The following is a 21,756-nucleotide window of genomic DNA, read 5'->3' as shown; positions in this document are numbered from 1 at the left end:
AATGATGATTACTTTGAGATTTGGGCGTGCAGCTGCAACGTACTCGGTGAAGTAGCCGTGGATCTCCTCGCGCGTTAATGGGTACCCCTTGGAGAAGGTGACGAACAGCGACCGCTCGTTCACGGCCAGCGGCAGCGGCGAAAGTCGATACGGCGCGGCCAGCTCCGGCGGTAGCTCCCCGCCGCCGTCCTCCTCGTACCGTCGCAGCAGTGCGTGCAGCCGGTCGTCGAACACGAGCGCCCCGACGCCGCAAAGCACGTCCGCGACGCCGCGGCGCGGGTCGGCGCCGGCCGGGACGAGGTCGAGGAGCGGCACCGGGGCGGCCGCGCCTGGCAACAAGCAGGGGGCGCCGCCGTGGGAGCGGAGGACGACGTGGGCGTCGATGACGAGGCGCGTGGCGTCGGCCCGGGTGCGGAGGAAAGGGCGCACGCTGGCGACGGCGTCGGCGCCCACGACGCGGCCGAGCCACATGAGGAGCGCCACGGCGTCGCGGGCCGTGTCGCGGGCGGCGCCCAGGGAGAGGAGGCGCTCGTACGCCGCGCGGTCCACTCGGTGGAACGCGAGCACGTCCCGCACCGTCGGCTCCATGGCTTGGCCGTCTGCGAGTGTGGCGAGTTTACGTTTCTGCTTGCCGCGGCGCTCGCTTGGAGTGGAGAGCGCGCGTGGGCGGGAGTGCGATAGACCGAGTCGCTGGTTGGTCTCAGTTTGAGTCAAACCTTTTGCTGGATGGATGTTTCGTTGCTCGGTGTTTGTTTACAAAGTCCTTGTGCCTGGGAATGCAGAAAGGCTACCTTTGGAATTTTTACACGATGATTCTAATTTACAAAGTGTTAACCCTCTGGCTTCTGCCACTCGAAAATACTACCCAAGGAATGAGCTTGTAAGATGTATATGATCCACAGATTGCGTCTATTGATACAGAAATCGAGAAGAATTCATTCGTGTAATATATTTCCTCGGTTCCAAAATATAGTACAGTACAAGGATGCATGACTTATATGTAAGCAACACGTTTTTATGCATATTTTTAGCTAGAGATCGAACTTGCTGTCTCGCCCATGGGCAGGGGATGGAAGAAATTAAAGGTCGGGCGAACACCCAAGCATAAAAGAATTTATGCAAAAACAAATTAATATTTTCATTTGATTCTAAACATAATCATTTAGTACGGTCAAAATAGAAACATATTTAAATAGAAGCACGACTTAGAAATATACAGATAATGAATGTTTGATGCTGTCTAGAAGTCCTGACGTAGCTCTACCGATTTTTGAAAAATTCTTTAATTTTACTGTTCAAGAAATTTGAATTTCCCTAGCTCAATGTTCAAAATTAATCAATTAAACAAATAATATATTTTACGAAATGCAGAAATTTAGAAACATATTTTTTTTTGAACGAACAGCAGGTGGAGCTGCTGAAAACAGCTTGTGCCTAGTATCTTGCCAGAAATTAAGGTAGGGCGGGCGCCCGACTTCACCCTACCGAGAGCTCCGCCCATGGTCTCACTCACAAACAAAACCGAAGTGTGGGAATTCTTTGTGTACCGCATACAGAAGCTCAAGGAAATTTATTTATAAAAAATAATGCTTAAAGAGTAAGAAAGGGGGAAAAGGAGATAGTGATAGCACGTTGATGGTAATATATGCATTCCATCCAAACAAGCTAAAAACTAAATCCTCCCTATAAAAGCAACTTCATCGGAATTTCTGCCATGATGTGACCGTGTGAAAAACCTGATGAATTTGGCAGCATATATTCCAGTAGGACATCATCAACTATATATACAATGAATATAACATTCTGTTCCCCAAACTGAAGAAATAATTCGCTGCGAATTTAACATTGGAGCAAATATTCCTGTGAAGCATATAAAAAATGCCTACACATCCTTAATAGTCAATGTGCTAAATCAGTAACTGTTGCAGTAAAGCTGCAATGCATGCCGACTGAGATCCCAAAAGTTCGGTATACGTTAGATGTTCAACAAGAGTATGAGTTTTGGTATATGTTAGATGTCTAACAAAGAATGGCTAGATATGATCCTCGAGTTCGCATTCTGCTCGCAGCGAATTCGGGTCAGGTTGTGTGTTCCCCAAATGCCTGGTCTTGTGAAGAAGAAAAGTTCCTGCAACGATTGTCACAAACCCACATAGCTCACTAGCTATCTGTGTTGCGTTCTGAGAGTCCCAGTCCTGAAATTAGTGTAGTAACAACCATCAACCGCTATCCCATTGCATTCTTAATCAATATTAACAATTAATATAACTCCATTTAAGTTATAGAGCTGGTTCTTCAAACCAATTACTAGAGCATAGTTACTATAAGAATCTGGGCACTTTGTTTTCTTGATGAAAAGGATCTGGGTACTTCATCCCCTTTAAGCCAAACAGAAAAGGGCATATTTTGCTAGAGTCGTGAGCTGAAAGAATTTTCTTGGTCAACTATGTCTGGTTGGTCATGAGACATGCTAGTTTAAAAACAGACACTACACAAATAATTTTGAATAGTGCTGCATTTAAGAATGGTTTTGGAGTATTGCAGTGAACAAAGTCTAAAACAATTATTCATGTGAAACTTCAAACTATGGGTTCGTGAAAAGGGAAAATAGCTTAGTACATTCAGAAAATCACATACATGAAAGTATTATCACAAGATAGAAACAGTATGTACATCACCTTATACATGATCATGTTTGCAAGAATAGTAAGAATGGTGAACATCACATAATATACAGGAGCTACCACAGCTGTATTGAATGAGTCCAAGGCCTACAATAACAGAAAGAATAGTTGTTCATGCAAACGTCTTGCTCAAAAGATGAAGGAACTTGTGATAGATTCTTACAGAAGTGCTAAGCCTATCCCACAACTACATCAACGTAATCGTGTTTGTCATGAAATAGATAATCTTTAATCAGTTCTCACTATAAGCTGATCTTATGAGGAATTCTAGTTCTAAATGATAACATTATCATCACAATTGTGTGCTAAAGATGCTTTATCAAATTATTAAGGTCTATATTTGTTTCATCTTCAATGTATGTAAAAACTAAAAAAAAAAGCAGTTGATTTGCTGTTCGTGAGAAGCACAGTGCAGATAGTCAGAGCAGTAGTTGCGCATATCATTCAAAGATTTGCATCAAATTTGTTGCCTCCAATGGTCTCACTTTTGGGGTGGGTACATAGTAGTCATCACACATCAGTACCATAGTAGTGATTTACAAGTAATAACCAGCATGAGAATTCCAAAAATGATATCTAAGATTTATATTGCTAATAGTAGAACTTATTTTTTTAGAAAATGTCCTGGTTGAATGGCAATTAGCAAGTAATTTGTGTTAACAGACCAGTAACCATGGGAATTACGACCATATCCTATTCAATATAGTTGTTCCATTGACAGTTCAATACCATTAAATGAATATTAGCAGTTCAATACCATGTACGGCAGTATACTTCAAAACTTCAGATATGATGCGGAAGCTTACCTTGTTCAAATAGTTCAGCTGCACTACACAGCATATAATCACAACAACAATAAAGAACCAGGTTTGGATGTACACAAATTGGTTCACTCCAGTAAATGAGAGCTTTAAGGCAATAGCCACTGCTTTTACACTGATAACCTGCTCCAAAGAGAGCACTTCATTAGATCGTTCTAAATTTTTTTAAGATCATAGATCGTTCTAAATCAATTTATTTTGAACCACTCAAGCCTTTGTATGATGTATTGCGAACCTACCGTAAGGGACCCCATTAGGGAACATATTGCAATGTATGCGAGCATTTTCCTTTGCTCAGTATGGTGAACAACCCAGAACATTAAAACAAGTGCAAGAGCTACAGCCAAGCAAGAATAGACTATGAAACCTGCAGCACAAATTACAGTTGCATGTCAAAATGGATACGAAAACATAAATAGTAGGGAACTTTTTTTTGACCATGCTTAATTTTTTTGACCATGCTTAATACTAGGGAACTAAAAAAGTGGATAGGAAACATAAATACAAGCAGAAGCAAAGCTTATGCGTAAGAGGAAACGACATTCCCTCATATACTTTTCTGGTGGTATAACACCAGATGTTCCTGCCAATATTTGAATTTGAATATTGTTTATATCACCACAGATGATACTAAATCTCGGTAGAGTAACATGGAGGATGTATTGTCCATGAAAATGAGCAATAGAAGTGAAATTGTGCACTTAGAAACTGATTCCTGCATGCAAATTTTTTTTAGCCAAGGCAGTAGCTCTGCCACCCATGAAAATAATTCACATGGCAATCACTAAACGGAACCATCTCTGATCACGAAAAGAGTGGCTGACCAAAGAACGACATTTTCTTAGAGTTATTAAGCAAATAATATTTGTCAGCCCAATATACTTCAGGATGCAAAAAATACGAAACTCGCTACAAAACTCTGCATCAGAGTTGCATAATATTACTGTGTCTGTTGTTTACCAAAATGCACTTCCAGCCAGTGCTGATGGTAAATTACCAATAAAGCAAATTATAGTACTAATAATACATGCTCATAATTACCAATACTCCAAAACGCTTAACGGCTTAATAACTTCAAGAAAACAGCTACCTGGTTCAGTTGCGAGATGCCATATTTCGCTAACTGAATCAATCCTTCTTTCCATTGGGGCATGCAGAACTATATCAACTGAACCAACAACACATAATGCGCAGCCAACAACACCAAACATATGCAACCTCTCATTCAAAATGAAGTGTGCCAACACTGCACTGCATAAACAAAAGAGAATTAAGGAAATATCATACTACCAGCTCATCAGAAATATTGCATAAAAAGGAAGATATGTCTAAAACCTAAATATGATGCTTAGCGCTCCCAGTGGAGTAACAAGTATTGCAGGAGCAAATGCATATGCTGCAAAATTGGCCACCTCACCCAGAATCACTGCAAGAAATGAAGAGAGAGATAGGTAATATTTCAAGCTTATATCATATAGTAAGAAATATTGTTGAACAGTTATACTTATCGAGAAGTCCAAATAAAACTATTTGGTTGCGGTAGGTTTCCTGTGTTCTACTCCCTCCGTTCCATATTAATTGGCACAGATTTAATTGGCACGGACTTGTACTAAATCCGTGCCAAGTGGTACTAAAACAGAGTAGTAGTTTATAAAGGAGGTGATTCATTCTTTGAATCCTTCACCAAGTGGCATAAGCACAGAAGCACTATTCTTTCTCTAATTTTAAAAAATTATATCAAATTACACATTTATCTGAATACTGCGGGAAGAGTCTCTCACAAGAAAAGGCAACAAATATGTGCCGCAGATGCGTTCATTGTAACACCATCACATCACAAAACAGCACAAATGTAACTGATACTTACTAGTTACCATTCCTATCCACCATAACGGTTCATATAAGTATGAGTAGCCTCCAGAACCTGCAAATCATGAGGGCAAAGCAGTAAACTAATTTACTAAACTATCAAAGGCAGAATAAATATGGTAAGATTATGTTTTGGGGATTAAATTAAAGCTTTATAGCGTAAGGAATTGAATGTCATTTAAAATACCTTATATGCAATAAAAAAAGAATATTCAAATAGATACAGGAGGGAGACACAACCTGCTCTTACCCCAACATCCCCAGCTTTCTTGAGCCCAATCTTCTTGATCACAAAACTCGAACCAATAAAAGCACCCGATGATGTGGCTAATGCAAAGCCCCTCAGATTGTCTAGAGACATCACCATATTTGACAGTCTATTTGAAGTTAACTAAAAAACCCAATACCTACCCTGCATAACAAGTTGACTTTCATTCAGTAAACCACTTAAACATGTTCATATTTTTTTCTCGAACACGCCTCTTTTCCATTAAGAAGAAAGCGCAAGTACAGGCAACAGCAAAAAACCCAGCAGGGGCCAAAAGGAAAACAAAGAAAACAGAAAAAGAAGAAACGGAGAAGAAGAAAAAAAAGCCTTTGGCAACTATAAAATTATTCATTGGAACACTAGGACCTTGTGTTGCTTTTGAATGGATTTTCAGGAGCTGGCCCTTATTCAAACAGTGAAGAACATGATGAGAATCATCCAAGTGGCCAACAAATCTGAGTTAGGAAGTTATATGTGAAGAAGCAGAACTTGGACTGTGAGAAATAGTAAAAATAATAAGGTGCCAGAACAAGAACGAAAAACCAACCTGATACTTGATAGGCAACCTGAACTCTTCAAGAGTAATTGTGATGGTTTTCTTTATTTGAGTAGTGGGGGGAAAATGGCTGCTCCAGCTCGCATACAGCTTTAAGATCAGCCCCTACGTGCAAGTGCAAGTATCAAAAACTGCTATGCATAGACACAAAATGAAATGACTGTTTGTACAACGATGGAATCAATTTACATTCCACCCAAATCTCTCCTACTGAACATTGCAAGTAAAGAAGATCATACAGACAAAACAATGCATAGTATATGGATGATAAACCCACCTTATGACGCAGAGGAACAAGAAAAAACAAAGTAAAAACATGGTAAAATAAAAGGTAACTGACTGAACCTTAGTTCCCCTAAAAGAAAACTGACTGAAGTACTGAACCTTAGTTGTACCACGGAGAATTCTCAAACTCTGAACGAGAACTGAACACAGCAGACAGCAGAAGAAATTCGCTTTCTTAAAAGCACGCGGTATGGTTCACGGGTGCTTGTGTTTCCTAGACTAGACACGAGTGGTGGATTTAGTGTGCGCGCACTTGGGTTCAGTTGAAACCCCAACGATGTTTTGAAAAAAAAAACTGAGCGTAACTCAAACCAATCGAGATCGATCTTGCGCTCTAACGAAGTAGACAATCTAACAACTGGACGATGGCAACGGAAGATTTGGATTCAGTTGCTCGCGGTCGCGGTCATCCAGGCGCAGCAACGGAAACGCCTACAAAGACGAAGATAAACCTTGGAGCAACCCATCCAAGCAAAAGCTAGGGCTCCTTACCAGGGGAAAGGAGAAACCGATCCAAAGCCCGAACGGAGCCGCCGGCCCGCCGCGCGACAAGAGAAGGAATTTGGTGGAAGGTGGCGGCTTGGGTTTTGCCGCGTCCCGTCCCCGGCGCTGGGGTCGCCGACGATGAGGCGCAGCGGGATTTAAGACTGGGGAGGGAACGATTTTGGTTTAGGAGGGGGGTAGTTACCGGAGAGGAAGAACAACGGGGCAGGACGAGGTCTAGGAGGGATTGGAGAACCGTCGGACGCCTCCTCCACGTTCGCTCGAACGGCTCCCGCAGCCCATGCAGAAAGAGGAAGGGGGTCCCCGGTTTTCGATAGTGGCCAGCTATACGTGTTTAATGCTCTCATAGGGAAGTAGGAAAAAAAACATTGAAAATGAGCTGTCACGTATCGGGTTAACAAGTACGGACTACGGAGGACTTGGCAAAAAAAACCGTCCACGCATGAGAAAACAAGAGAGTAATTTGGAGCACCCATTTGGCAATCTACGTTTCCTTTACTCTCGTTGAGTTCGTGGCCGTGGCGAGTTTTAATTACGATAAATTGTGACTCCCCGCCGATGATCTTATCGGTCTCCGGCCATCATGGCAGCCGGGCACCCGTGAAGATATTGGATGTCGAAGATGTTGGATGCTCAATCTGCGACGAGCGGTGGTGGCTCAGCTATGAGAGAGGAAGAGATCGAGATGATGTTTGAAGGACTTGATCTTCACGAGCAAGATTTCGATGACCTAGTCGGGTAAGATACTAAGGGCATCTCCAAGGTGAGCTCCTATTTGTCCTTCTCATTTATTCATTTGAGGAGTCTTTAGGCAAATGAGGGTGAATAAAATATCAAGTTGTCCAATGGAAACCCTTCATTCATCTCTTCATGAGTCTATGACATGTGGGCCAAGAAGACAAGTGGATAATGTTCGGATGAGTTTTGCACAAATGAGGACTCCTCATACTCTCCCCAAATTTAGGGAAGAAATGAGGGTTGTGGACCACTTTTGGACAAATGAGTGTTTCCATTGGGTTGTGTATTTTGCTCATGGACCCTCATAGATGTCTGTGCGCAAATACGGTGTGATGTGAGAGAAAGAAAACAAAACCACTATTCGGTGAAGTATGAGAAGCTAGTTGTTTTTTTTTTACAATGTTTGTGGCCTCCTTGGTCGTGCCACGAAAGGGTATGGCACTATCATCCATGTAGACAAATTATCCGAAATTCAGTGAATGGCTTCATGTGGATCCCTCACTCTGCACTTGGAAAACGAGGAAGATGTGGACTCCAAGGCCGTTGAGGTGGTGCGGTGCCCCCCTCCTATGAATTGAGCAAAGGAAGCAGATGAAGATGACATGGATTGGGGGTTCACGAATAGTCCACTCAAGCGAGCGATGTAGCGATGGTTGACAAAGAAAATCAACAAAGAAGAAATTGGTGACAGAAGGGTCACTTTTGTGTTGTTTGTCGCTATTTCTAAACCGATGGACACTGTTCCAAAGCAGCTCATTGCTCCAACCGATGTGGGGAATAAGGAGGAGATTCCAAAATTTGTAGATGGCTCCCAGTGAAGGTATAGGATAGCAAGAGATACAAGAAACACCAAGTTGATGATGATGCAAACAACCCCGAGAGATCAGCGGGATCCTTTAGGGAGTACCACCGAGAGCAATGAAAATATTAAGTTGGAACTGCCACAATATGACGGTTCTGGTTGTTCAGGATTGTGGATATCCACCATGTGCAGCTTAGAGTAGATGTGTTATTTTTGTGCGAGACACGCCTCAATAAAGCTAAGGCTGAGGCGATTCGTCATGCATAGGCGGGTTTGATTTTCTATAGATGGTTGCGAGTGATGGGAGTGCTGGAGATATTCCATAGAGGTAGTCATTTGATAATGACATTTTCGAATGTATTCACGAGTTCTTCACATTGTTCTTAAACAACATCACTAATATGTATCAGCAAAATACGTGACTTATTCGTGAGACTATGTACTGTATATTGTATTCTAATGGTTCCTAGTCAATAAGGTTAACTATGAGGACACATATTCGTAGACGTGCTGTATATGTTTCGGTTAATACTATGTTTCCCAAGTAACAGGCATAGATATGCTATCCCAATAGCATAAACTAGTGGATAGAGATCAATGTATATGCCATGTCCTAAAGTTGAGGTCTTCACATGTTTTCAAGATGTGAATCAACTTGCTTAGAGTTTACCAAACTCTACTCCCGAACTAGGTGAAACATGTTGCGAGACGTGGCCGACCAAGCTGGGATTTGCCCTTCCGACTTGGAGAATCAATAAAATCATATCGAGTATCTTTGTTGCTTATGTTTACTCTGATTGTATCGATCCAATGTACTTTCTTTTTTGAATCAATAAAGTCATATCTTTGTTAAGAAAAGGAAAATAATTGTTAAAGTTTACCAGCAATACGAAGATATGTCACATAGAGCGAGAAGAGAGAGAGAGATGTCAAGATATCCAACGAGATAACTTCTAAGGTGGATAAGAATTTTTCACGGTTATGGTGTCCCACACAAGGAATAAATCTGATGTATCATCAACTTTGAACTCGGTATGCAGGCCTTGTCTGAGGGCTAGCTAGTTAAATTAATCTTGTATTTAAGAATTTTTTGCGGTTATCATCAACTTTGAACTCGGTTTGCAGGCCTTGTTCGAGGGCTAGCTAGTTAAATCAAACAAAATTGGTCTAATTTGCACTAAGATCATGACAAGTATTTAGGAACGGAGGGAGTAGATTCGAACATATATGGCATCGTGGTTCTACGATTTTCGTATTCCCCTGTTTTTCCTATACTGCAAATAAAAAGAGCTCTTGGTCGAAACCATTCTCCAATCCCGAACTGACACGTTACACCTGCGTTGCAAACCAGGCTCGAGCACATCAGATCGTCCGAGACTCGCAGCTTCTCGAGCAAACCCCCAAAACGAGCAAAAACCACAACCCCCAGGTAAACACTGGTACTCCCGCGGCGTCCCATCAGGACCGTCGAATCTGGCACTCATTCTCCAACGGCCGCTCACTCGCTCGGCCGCGCACCACCAGCCTCCACTCGACCACTCTCTCCCGTCCCCGTATAACCCCCGCAGCCGCCGCCGCTCCTCCCCACCTCTTCTCCCCTTCAGCCAAATTTTGCGGGAAACGCGACGCCACACGGAGAAACCCCTCCCCAACGTCGCCTCGCAACCCACTCTCAAAACCTTCGCCCCCCTCCTACGATGGCCGCGTCGCCGCCGCCGCCCCCCGCCGCCGCCCCCGCCGCAGCCGCGCCAGGATCGACGCCGCCGGCGCAAGTGGTAAGCTACGCGGTTCTCCCTTCTTCCTGATCCGTCCGTAGCACGAGCTGACTCGATCCGCCCTGACTCGATTCCTGGCGTGCGTGCCTGCATGCGTGCGTACGGTACTCTTCTTCCAGGTGGGCAACGCCTTCGTGCAGCAGTACTACAACATACTCCACCAGTCGCCGGATCTCGTCTACCGCTTCTACCATGAGGCCAGCCGCATCGGTCGCCCCGCCAGCACCGGCGCCGAAATGGACACCGTCACCACCATGGAGGTGCCACTCTCCGTCTGCTCTTCCCTCGGTTCAGATCTGGGCGTCTACGGGGCCCGAGCGTTGGAGTTTCTGTGAGGGGTTTTGACTAGTTTCTTCCTGCAGGCTATTAACGAGAAGATCATGTCTATGGACATCGCTCGGGCGGAGATCAGGGGGGTGGACGCGCAGGAGTCGCTGTGCGGTGGGGTAACCGTGCTCGTCACGGGCCACCTCACTGGGAAGGACGACGTGTGTCGCGAGTTTGCGCAGTCCTTCTTCCTTGCGCCTCAGGAGAAGGGTTACTTCGTCCTCAACGACATACTGCGTTATGTCGGGCAGGGGCAGGCCGAAACGTCGCCCCCGCCGCCTCAGCAGCAGCAGCCGGCACCAGAGGTGGATGCAGTGGTTGCCCCTGCTGCCGTCCTAGCAAATGGCACCGTCAGTGGACCCACGGAGAGTGTGCCTCGTGAGCCGGGTGTGCTGTGTGAAATATCTTCAAGTTATTTTTATTTTCGTGTTAAGTGTGCCACCCTTTGTTAAATTGGATATTGATCTGCTTGTAGAGACTTTGCCTGAGCCTGAGCAGGATCTGTCAGAGCTTGCAACTCATCCTCACGAGGAGGAGGATCCGAAGGAGGAGGTCTATAACCCACCGAATGATGCGGAGGTGCCTGTTGTGGAGGAAACACCGGTTCCTGAGGTCATAGATGAAGTGCCAAATAACGTAGCAACCTCCGTACCAGTTTCGGCTCCCACTATACTGCACGAGGAGGCCCCAAAGAAGTCTTACGCATCAATTGTAGGTTTTGGAAAGCTTATTTACTTATTTTCATCCACCATGCTGCAAATCACATATGTCCGATATCTCAAACTGTGCATATTTCTTAGACTCTAAATCTGATCATGGGAGGCACGATATAATTGGTTGTCTGCATACGTTGGAACCTGCAGGGAACATCTGATATGAGTGGAAACTGATTTATTGGCTCCTAATGCTATTTCAAAACTTGAGAGAAAATGTTTGCATGAAAGCTTCTGAGTTCTCACTTTTGTTATTGTTGCATAAACTGATTCTTAAATAAATGGTACAGATGTTTTTTTAATATAATGTATATTTTTGTTGGGGAACATGAGTGGAAATATTAAGTTCATTGTATTATGATTATCTCTTTAGTGTGAAGTGCTAATGAGGCAGCGCCTTTGGTGGAAGAATGCTTTGAAGCCTTTTAGTGTTGATGATGGTTTAAGTTAGCAGTGCAATTTGTCTGGTTGTAGTTTTACCTTTTAAGATTGTCACTATCATTGTATTGTTGTTACTCCAGGTCAAAGTCATGAAAGCAGTTCTGCCACCGAATTCCGTGGTTCCTTACAGGCCTGCACCACCCAAAAAAGAGAAGCAAGCTCCTCCTACTCCTGCTCCCGCTCCAGTTGTTGATGCTCCAGCTTTCAGTCCTAACCCTGAGAGCAGCAATATTCAAGATCCAGAAGGTATTATTCTAAATAAAAAATTGCATATAAAGCCTTCTGATTCTATCAGTCTCTGATGAAAAGCTTAACAATCTTCTCAACAGTTGATGCGCTTGCGGTGTATATAAAGAATCTGCCGTTACATGCCACACCCAGCCAATTAGAAGAAGAGTTCAAGAGGTTTGGCACCATTAAACACGATGGCATCCAAGTTAGAAGCCACAAGGTACTAATTTTTCTTCCATCTGCTTGATTATTAATTTTTTAGTTAGCTTAACTCAACTATTTTTTGGTCTTGTATTTCCATCCCAAAATGCAGATCCAAGGTTTCTGTTACGGCTTTATAGAGTTTGAGGATGCCAGCTCAGTTCAAAGTGCACTAGCGGTAATTCCAACCTAACTGTTCAATCATCATCTTGCTTATTATTGTTGAAGGATGCTTAGCAAAAAAAAAGCTGTAGATACAAATGGCTGTTCAATGTTAAGTCAGTTCATTTCAAGATCGTTTATAAGGTGTGACTAAATACTTTACTTTTGTCTGAAACCATATAAACTTGCACACACCATCTTTTAATTTTTTTTCCTTCCATGCTTGTTGCCTTGGTACTCTAATTCTTAAATTTCCAAGTCTTATTTATAATTCTTGAGATTTGTGCTGCCTTGTATTCTGATCGAAAGGATTATGGCAAGTGGGAAGATTTTATTTCCCCTCTCTTTTAGAAAGCGGGAAGGATGGATGGCGTATATACTAGTGTCTAGAGATTTTATCACACATTTCTGTACTTGGTAGTTAAGTAAATAATACTCGGTAATACAATCCAGCTAGAGATTGTGGGAACTGAGAATATTCAACCGTCGTTAAAGAACGTTCTTCAATGCACTTTTGTGGCCTATACAAAGTTCAATCCCATGGAAGTGTCTAGTATATTGATCAAATTCTGTGGTTTGATTAATTTATGTCATGCTACTGTGTGACTGAGGTTAAAATTGTAGCTTCCAGTCAGTCTCTAGTATATTGCAGGTCTTGATGATTTTTCTCTACACTTTTAATTGACATTTCTGTTTGGTTGCTTTAGTTGTAGATTTGGATCAGGTAATGGAGTTCCCATTGCTGTATACCTTAGAAATGATAGTGCTACCTATACTGTTACTCTACTGCTGATATTATTAACAGGCTGCTTCGGCTTCCGTTTTCTTCTCTAATAAGTTGACTTCTGCCCAAATCAACTTGTTAAGCTCCATAGTTGCTTTTGTTTCTTTATCTGATAAACTCTTTACTCTGAAGGCTTCTCCTGTGACGATCGATGACCGGCCGTGTCACGTGGAAGAGAAAAGAACTCCTGGTTCACGTGGTATGTTTCAGAAACTTCAACCCTGACAGTTAATTTCTGCCCTATAACATTCTAGCTGTTCCTGCAAATATCATTAGTCTGCACAAGTTTTTGGTCTTGTTGGAAAAGTCCAGATATTTTTGTTCTCTATTGCGTGATAATAATGACAATGGTGCATGACTAATCCATGAATTGTACATTATTGTAATGTAAGTTATGTTTGAGATTTCTTTTGTTTATAAGTGAAGTGTTGTTTTATATATATTGTTCTCACAACTATTATTAGTAGCACTATCATTTCTTTTTCATTTGAATCAAAGCACCACAGTTTATGCTAATTAAAATTAACATAATTACAGGGTACTACTTTCCATTTTGTTCTGTATTTTGTATCTTGGAGAAAAATAAATACATTTGTGAAGTGGAGAAGGCATCAAAATAATAGGAACCATGTATATGTTCTTTATAGATTAGAAAGCGGGTGATACATTTTGTCGCCTCGGTTTTTTTTTTTGTGTGTATACTCTTGGCCAAACATATCAACGGGCGTTTGCCACTGCTTCTTTCATTCTCTTCAGTTGATGTATGTGTTATTTCCTGATTTCAGGCAGTAGCAGAGGACGGTTTCCGACAGGTAGAGGTGGTAACTTCCGTGGTGAAGGTATGAGAGGCCGCGGTAGTTACACTGGAGGGAGAGGCTATGGAAGGGGTGACTTTAACTACCGATCTGAATATGGTGGCAGAGGTGGTGGCAGAGGGGTCTCATCTCGTGGAGGTGATGTTGGCTACCAGCGTGTTGATCACTCTGGCGCTGGTGGTCGTGGTGCCCGGGCAGCTGCAAAGTGAGTTTCGTTGGTAGTTACGCATTCGTAGAAGTTTGCTATTTCCGTTGTCATTGGACTTGCTAAGGTTCACAAAAGGGTGTGTGGTGAGCTGGGTTCATGTGAGGTCAGTCAGCGAATTCAGGTCATAAATTGATGCTTCTCTTGTTTTGTGGCAAGGAAAGCTGTGGTGCTATTGGTTACTAATTGTAGAATATACATCTATTCAGATGCAGTCCTAGCAAGTTTTGGCATTTTTGAGCAGCTGTTGTGTGTTCGATATTCTTTGCCATATCAAAACTAGGCATAGTATGACGTACAGTTTTACTAGGTGCTCTGCCCTGATTACTTTCCATCAAAACCCAAGGACAAGTACAGCAGAGAACAAGACTGATTGCCATAGTTACCTAGTTTCAGTACCTCTTGCGAACTATCACTAAATGTGATGTTAAATGAAATTGTGCGCCGAAGTTCTTACAAAACAATCTTGGGAGTTCATACGGCGGCTGTGTCGACTGTTAAGGAGGTAAATTCATCCTGCTAAGATGTCCTAATCGTCTTAATGTAGGTAACCAGAGGGAACTAGGCAACAGAAGGATCTCTCCTCCGGGCCTGTCCTGGCTGGAGAATCAGTGCAGACAACCAAACACACCCTTAACTTGCTAAATTTGCTTGTACAAGTTTGTTCTTCTACATGAAGAAAGTACAGGTGGGTTTGACGTTATTCAACCAGTCAACCGCAGGAGTACATGGTTGTGCACAGACCACCGGCAAACCATGCATATCCATCTGACATCACACTTGTACCATTTTACTGACTAAGATTGCCGCAACATAGTCGTGCAAATCACACCGCTAAGACTCTTGACACAACAAGAATCCATCAAAAGAAAAGAACGTCATCAAGAACAGCACCGCAATATACAAACGCACTAATGACTATTCTGTGATTACATCTGAACTGTTCTCTCCTGTGTGTGTATGAAAGTATGTCCATGACACTAGCATCAACGGCTCTCCATCTCAACAACGATCTTACCAGTGGCATGTCCATCGATGCTGCTCTGCCATGCCTTGCTTGCATCACTCAACGGGAACCTTGAGTCGATCACTGTCTTCAGCTTGCCATCCTTCAGCAACCCGACCAAGAACTCCAGGTCTGCCTTGTTGGGCCACAGAAGCAGGGGTACGAGGCGCTTCTTGGAGAATGTCACCTTGTGCAGGGCAGAAGTGAGGATGGCAGAGAAGTTTGGGGTGATATCGATGGCTCTCCCAGTGTCGCTCAGCAATGGCTTGAACACCGACCAGCTGATCCCAACGGTGCAGTGAACCACGCCATCGTACTTCCTGCCAGACGGGCTCTGCAGGCTAACCCCCTGTGGGGTCTTGTAGTCCATCACCTCGTCTCCCCCCAAGCTCTTCACAAGATCCATGTTGCGGGCGCCACAGGTTGCAGTGACGTGAAGGTTCGCCAGCTTTGCAAGCTGCACCGCATACAGGCCAACACCACCAGAGGCGGCGGTGATCAACACATTTAAAGGCTTGCCGGTGCCATCGAACTTCGCACCGATGGACCTCAGCGCCTGGAGTGCAGTGCCGGCAGCAATTGGAAGCCCAGCACCATCAGCTGCAGAAACCTCAGGTGTCCTTTTGACAGTCAGGTTAGTGGATGCTACAGCGTACTCTGCTAGGCCACCTCCATTCTGCAATAGCAAAGACAACGTTCACATTGATAAGCTTGCAGCAATATTGAGAAGATAAGAGGATGATTGGTCTGTCATCTTTGCCTCGCTAAGATCAAGACAACAAAGAAAGAAAGACGCTGTCACTTGTCAGGGGCGAGCTTTACTTACAAGAGAGTTCAACATGGCCACAACTTGATCTCCAGCTATGAAATCTTTCACTCCAGGACCAACATCAACAACCACTCCTGCAACATCAGTCACTGCAGTGAAAGGATAAGCAGAGATGCAGCTATTAGCAAATTGTATGATGAATCGGGTAACAGGTACATATTTATTACACATTAGTTATATCAGCTAAGACACACCCTGGACCTGGATAGTTGTTACAGGTGAAGTTGGAGAAAGAAGATTAATGTTTAACTGTTTTTTTTCTTTTCAATGTATGTTTTACCGTCATCCGATGTTGCATGGGTTTGGCTGGGTGGTGCCCGTACATAGGCAGAGAGGACCTGCTACACCCAAATATTTCAATGCTGATGAAATATGTGTTCATGTGAACCAATTTCTAGTGAGAAGCAGTTTATGCGCTCTAAACTTAGAGCAGGAGTATTGCTACTAGTCAGAGCATTGGAGAAATTTGCTCAAATACTGACGAGATGAACATTACTAAGACAATAAAAATGACATGTCCACTATCTCCTGAGTACACATGACATAGACACAACAAACTGAAAGACAGATATGATCAAATAACACTAATCTTGTTGCTACTTTGCTCTCTACATAGGAACCAGGAACATAATTCATGATTGATATAAAATGGCTAATGCTGGAGCAGTGGCAGAGCCAGGATTCAACTTAGCCCAGAGCCATTGCATGAGTTAGGAAGGAGAAGCTAAGTAGTAAATTCCCCAAGCCAAGTCATATCCACTATCTCCCGAGTACACATGACATATACACAACAAGAAATATAGAAACAACAGCTAAAACTGAATGACAGGCAAGATAAAATATCATTCGTAACTTGTTCCTACTTTACTCTCTACATAGGACCAGGAACAGGATTCATGATTGATACAAAACTTGTTGCTTCTGGATGCAGTGGAGTTAGGAGGGCGAATCCCAGAAAGCTCTAAAATTTTATCAGGGAATTAAAAACCTCCAACACCGGGCCGTGCCCCCCTGTGTGCCTGGCTTGTTTCACCCATGGGTGGATGCATGAATGCAGTGACACTATGAATGAGGATAATTACCTGGGATAAAAGGCAACCGACGAGGTAGAAGAGGCCGCAAGTCCCCTTTCTGTATCTTCCAGTCAACTGGATTGATGGTTGCAGCTTCTAGTCTCAACAGGACCTCATTCTTCTTTGCTGAAGGGATGGGAACTTCCACATGCTGCATTTCCAGAGAATTGTTGGTTTGTTTTGATCAATGAAAAATTAATCATGCCTTTTACTGATTTTCTTTTCAAAAGAGAAACCCCATAGTTGACTTGTTTCTTTGCAAGGAAAAGAAGGGACAGTTTTTCTTTTGACATCAAGAGAAGGGACAGTTGACTTGTTTCTCTCCAAGCAAGAAGAGGGAAATCTTGTCAGAATCTCTGTACCCTTAATTAAGCATATTTTTGAACAAAATCCCCAGTCAACCCATTGGGTCACAAATCAGCACTCACCTAACTGACTTTCTCATCTGAACATATATTATTAGATCTCGGAGTGCTGACTCAGAACACCAGGTATGTGCCAACTATTTAAATAATTTGACTATAACATCTTACCTAACCTAAGATATATTTATATGAACCGAGTACCCAAGAGAGTGACAATACCTGAGAAACCACACACTGTAGTAGCTAGTCCAAAAATTATACAGAAAAAAAGAACACTAGAGAAGTAAAATTCCATTTCAATAAGACAGAGCTCCATATTGAACTATGAAAAGAGTCCAACAAAGGATTCAAGTGAACTGACTGCGATTTCCATCGAGCCAGGCAACACCTAGTGCTCTAGTCATATTAACCAAGCAATTAGCCAGTGAGCTACCTGATGTCCTGATCTATCTGCCAGCCCTGCTAGTTAGCCATATCTCATCCTTAGCACGAACGAATTTCGCCGACCAAAAGACAGAGTAGACTCACAAGCTTCGCCCCTCTTCCTCTTTTGGCAAAAAAAAGCACATAGCAATCCCAGATATTTTTTTAGGAAAAGCAACTCTGAAAGCACAGAGCTGGTGCACGCGTTATTTACCTTGAGGCCCGCGGCGCCTCCGCCACAGGCGTCGTACTGCACGGCCCGCATCTTCGCCGGCGTCGTCGTCGGAGTAGCGGCACTGGCCATGGGGAACGGAGCGGTGGTGGGAGCGCCTCGCGAATAACGTGGAGTGCTCGGTTTCTCCGTCTGATGACGATGCTTGGCCGCAGAGATGGGTTTGGGTTTCTGAATCCTTGGTGTACAGTGTACACGACCTGTGCGTGGGGTGAGAGATGTTTACACGGTCACGAGGAATCCTGGGCTTCGACGCGCGCAGGCCCACTATGTCGGCGAAAGGGCCATTCGTGACCGGTTGGACACGTTGCGTAAGTGCGTAACCGAGGATGTGGCTCTGGGTTTACACTTTACTACTCCCTCCGTTAGCTCTAACAAAATACATGTAATATTTCGACAAGAATTATGAAACGGAGGGAGTAGTTAGAAGCCCGTGTGTTGCTACGGAAAAACTGATAAAAACTGTTTGGTCCGATCTTTTACGATGCACCTTCTTATCCAAAAGTAACCGATTGCACCTTCTTATCCAAAAGTAACCGATAGCAATCTCCAAATCATGCAATGAACGTAACCTGAAGATGGGGAAAATCAATTTTGCGAGCTACTCAAAGATGAACGACGAACCTCACGCCAGAATAGATTAATCCAACGAACAACTTGATGACGAACAACAAGCCTCACGCCAAAGCACAACAATACTTGAATAACAGGCACCTTCACGCAAACTCAATATACTGGATAACTAGATGAGCGTCGGAGCAGCTGTTACCACGCCAACCCCGGAGGGATGGTTCACAAACGAGAAACACAATGTTCTACCTAATTTTTTAAGCGCCCCTAATCTTTTGGCACCCCCTTTGTTTATATAGGACAAAGAGGAAGAGCAGCTGACTAACCTAACCGACTAGGACTCCTTGATAGACACAATGCGAACTGAACCGTAGCTGGTTCGGTCCATCCCAAACAGGATACAAACCGACTCCAATAGGAGTTCGGCCAACTTGGCACGCAGGCCTATTTGATACAACCCTAGACTTAATTGTTACATATCGTTGGCTGTCCTAATGTACCAAACTCTAATGAGATGCCCTCATCATCCTCTCCCCCTTGGAAAGGCGTTGTCCTCAACGCTAGACGGTCTTCTCCGGCATGTGGCATCAAATCGACAACATTGTCACTCTTCATCTTCAACTTCAAGTCTTGTCGGCCTGCCGCACCACATCCTCCCTCTCAGCTAGCTTGACTTGGCTCTACCATTGGTGCCTCCTTTCTTCTCCACATGAGCTTGGACTTTGGAGCCACGGCCTTCTTCTCATTGTCAACCTTTGATGGAGCCCTTTGAACCTGAACATGAACCTTCTTTGTATGAAGCTGCAAAACAGGTGCAATGCCCGGACCATATAGTTGTCGAACACATCCATCTTTTCCTTTGTGCATACACACCCCTGTTCCAACTCTCCGCACAGCTGTTCCTACAAATCTATGGTCCATGACCCTCGCTTCCATATGCACCGATACACAATCATCACGAATATCATCAGTCTGAACGACTTTGTTGACACAAAATGGAAGTATAGAACTCGCTGTATCATCCTTCCTTTCATCACTAAGAAGCTTGCCCTCAACCAACGTGTCACTAATAGGCACAGCTGAAACAACTGGCTTGCCAACAACAAGCATATCTGAAATATCATGATTATTGACGCTTCCTGCATCATGCTCCCGTTCTGGAAATGTGACCATCCTTGGTCGCGGCATGGTCTTGCGCATCTTCTCCTTGCGCACAACCAACACCACATCAGATTTTATCATATCATCTATCATAGGCTTCAGTATTCTCTGTTTGCCATCATGCACAAATGTATATGTATTAGCTCTCCCAGCATGCATATCATTGCGATTATACTACCATGGACGCCCAAGTAACAGTCCACACACCTCTATTGGCAACACATCGCACTCCACCTCGTCATTATATTCTCCAACTGTAAATGGCACACGTACCTTGTGAGTAACCTTCAGCATACCGCAACTATTCAACCACTCAACATGCTTTGGTTCTGAAATACGCCTTGTGGACAACCCCAATGTTGCCACCAGTGCTTTGCTGATGCCATTTGTACAGCTACCACCATCAATCATCAACTTGCACGCTTTACCTTTTATCATACACCGAGTCTGAAATAAATTCCAGCGCTGACCTCTGTCAACTTTCATGCAAGTACCATCATGTACTCTCTTGAGTTGCACATTCAAACCACTCAATGGTACAACCTCCTCTGGAATAACCAACTTGTCCTCCGTCTCAGATTGTGCCACAAATTTAGCACGCAAAAACTTCCTATAATCCTCCCAACTAGCTGTTCTTGGGATGCCCCTTGCACGAGTTTTGATACCCCATCAAATATATATTTGTCCATCCACACGCATTGTTGCAAGTGTGTACGCGATAGGATCAAGTGTGTACGCGATAGGATCATCATGCTTGAGATTACACAAGCAAAAACCATGCTCCATCTTTTTTCCCCATAACTTGTACTGTGTCGGTGTTGCATGATGTAGAAGCTTCCACGTCCGTTTACTAGGATCCCAAGGTATATGTCTCTTCTGGTCTAGATAATCACTGTAGACGTCGTGCGCTGAAAGAGCAATCCCATCACCTTGCAAATCAGCACTTAAAGCCATCTCTGAATATTATTCTATTATTGCTGTAGCAACGTAGATGCAGCGAAATGTCCACACGGACGAAACGGATCTGCTCGAAACAAAAAAATGCGTAGCCCAACGATGTCCGGCAGAATAAATGAAACCGACTGCAACTCAATCCTCCGATTCCACTTTCCTTTCCTTTCAAGTCAAATAGCTATGCCAATCAATCTTGTACAAAGTTCTCACGTAGATGCAACCCCAACCTGACCCACGCACAATTCCGTTTCTATTTTTTTTTCTTTTTTTTTCCTGTTCAGCACGCGGAAGAAAATCCAGTCAATCTGGTATCTCCCGATTTGAAAGGAATCTGATCAAGGAATCTTTCCCGTCGCTACCAGGCCAACCGATCCGATCTGATCACCTGATTGGAAAAAACGAACTCGCCAAGATTGGAAATCCTTTCCGCATGCGATCTCCAACTCGCGAGCACCGAAAGAAAACGATGAACTGCTGCAGCACCAACCCGCCAAGAACAAGATTGCCTCCGACGAAACAACCCGCACCGTGATCAACCTGGCGCTCGGATACCAAGATGATAAAAACTGTTTGGTCCGATCTTTCACGATGCATCTCCTTATCCAAAAGTAACTGATAGCAATCTCCCAATCACACAATGAACGTAACCTGAAGATGGGGAAAACCAATCTTGCGAGCTACTTGACGATGAATGACGAACCTCACGCCAGAATAGATTAATCCAACGAACAGCTTGATGACGAACAACAAGCCTCACGCCAAAGCACGACAATACTTGTATAACAAGCACCTTCACGCAAAATCAATATACTGGATAACTAGACGAGCGTCGGAGATGCTGTTACCACGCCAACCCCGGAGGGATGGTTCACAAACGAGAAACACAATGTTCTACCTAATTTTTTAAGCGCCCCTAATCTTTTGGCACCCCCTTTGTTTATATAGGACAAAGAGGTAGAGCG

The 21,756-nt window shown here is 43.6% G+C and overlaps 3 protein-coding genes across 6 annotated transcripts; 1 reads left to right on the top strand and 2 right to left on the bottom strand.

Annotated features, from left to right (window-relative positions):
* Nucleotides 1–1,720: 1,720 nt before the first annotated feature.
* On the bottom strand, nucleotides 1,721–7,306 carry LOC100840997 (probable magnesium transporter NIPA2). Of its 4 annotated transcripts, none has more exons than XM_024455659.1 (10): nucleotides 6,976–7,294; nucleotides 6,190–6,303; nucleotides 5,615–5,781; nucleotides 5,373–5,429; nucleotides 4,841–4,931; nucleotides 4,596–4,756; nucleotides 3,745–3,872; nucleotides 3,491–3,628; nucleotides 2,679–2,771; nucleotides 1,721–2,195 (listed from the first exon to the last, which is right to left on the bottom strand). In XM_024455659.1, exons 3-10 carry the CDS (start codon nucleotides 5,739–5,741, stop codon nucleotides 2,034–2,036), a joined length of 957 nt encoding a protein of 318 aa, XP_024311427.1. In that variant the 5' UTR covers nucleotides 5,742–5,781; nucleotides 6,190–6,303; nucleotides 6,976–7,294; the 3' UTR covers nucleotides 1,721–2,033. The 4 variants fall into 4 exon arrangements, with proteins under 4 accessions (XP_024311427.1, XP_024311426.1, XP_010239776.1 ...); XM_024455658.1 differs by having other exon boundaries at nucleotides 1,727–2,195; nucleotides 5,615–5,786; nucleotides 7,172–7,306; XM_010241474.2 differs by having other exon boundaries at nucleotides 1,727–2,195; nucleotides 5,615–5,786.
* Nucleotides 7,307–10,024: 2,718 nt separating this feature from the next.
* LOC100840697 (ras GTPase-activating protein-binding protein 1) lies at nucleotides 10,025–14,424 on the top strand. The gene is made up of 9 exons (XM_010241473.3): nucleotides 10,025–10,302; nucleotides 10,422–10,562; nucleotides 10,665–11,016; nucleotides 11,105–11,340; nucleotides 11,864–12,029; nucleotides 12,113–12,234; nucleotides 12,328–12,393; nucleotides 13,294–13,360; nucleotides 13,947–14,424. Exons 1-9 carry the CDS (start codon nucleotides 10,225–10,227, stop codon nucleotides 14,183–14,185), a joined length of 1,467 nt encoding a protein of 488 aa, XP_010239775.1. The 5' UTR covers nucleotides 10,025–10,224; the 3' UTR covers nucleotides 14,186–14,424.
* Nucleotides 14,425–14,797: 373 nt separating this feature from the next.
* Nucleotides 14,798–18,312, bottom strand: LOC100823424 (chloroplast envelope quinone oxidoreductase homolog). Its single transcript, XM_003579526.4, has 4 exons — nucleotides 18,092–18,312; nucleotides 17,099–17,240; nucleotides 16,014–16,105; nucleotides 14,798–15,863 (listed from the first exon to the last, which is right to left on the bottom strand). Exons 1-4 carry the CDS (start codon nucleotides 18,179–18,181, stop codon nucleotides 15,168–15,170), a joined length of 1,020 nt encoding a protein of 339 aa, XP_003579574.1. The 5' UTR covers nucleotides 18,182–18,312; the 3' UTR covers nucleotides 14,798–15,167.
* Between the last annotated feature and the right edge of the window lie 3,444 nt (nucleotides 18,313–21,756).

The sequence above is a fragment of the Brachypodium distachyon genome, chromosome 5 (genome assembly GCF_000005505.3).
Source record: "Brachypodium distachyon strain Bd21 chromosome 5, Brachypodium_distachyon_v3.0, whole genome shotgun sequence".
Taxonomy (NCBI): Eukaryota; Viridiplantae; Streptophyta; class Magnoliopsida; order Poales; family Poaceae; genus Brachypodium; species Brachypodium distachyon.
The sequence above is the reverse complement of the archived record's forward strand: the minus strand, read 5'-3'. Positions and strand labels throughout refer to the sequence as shown.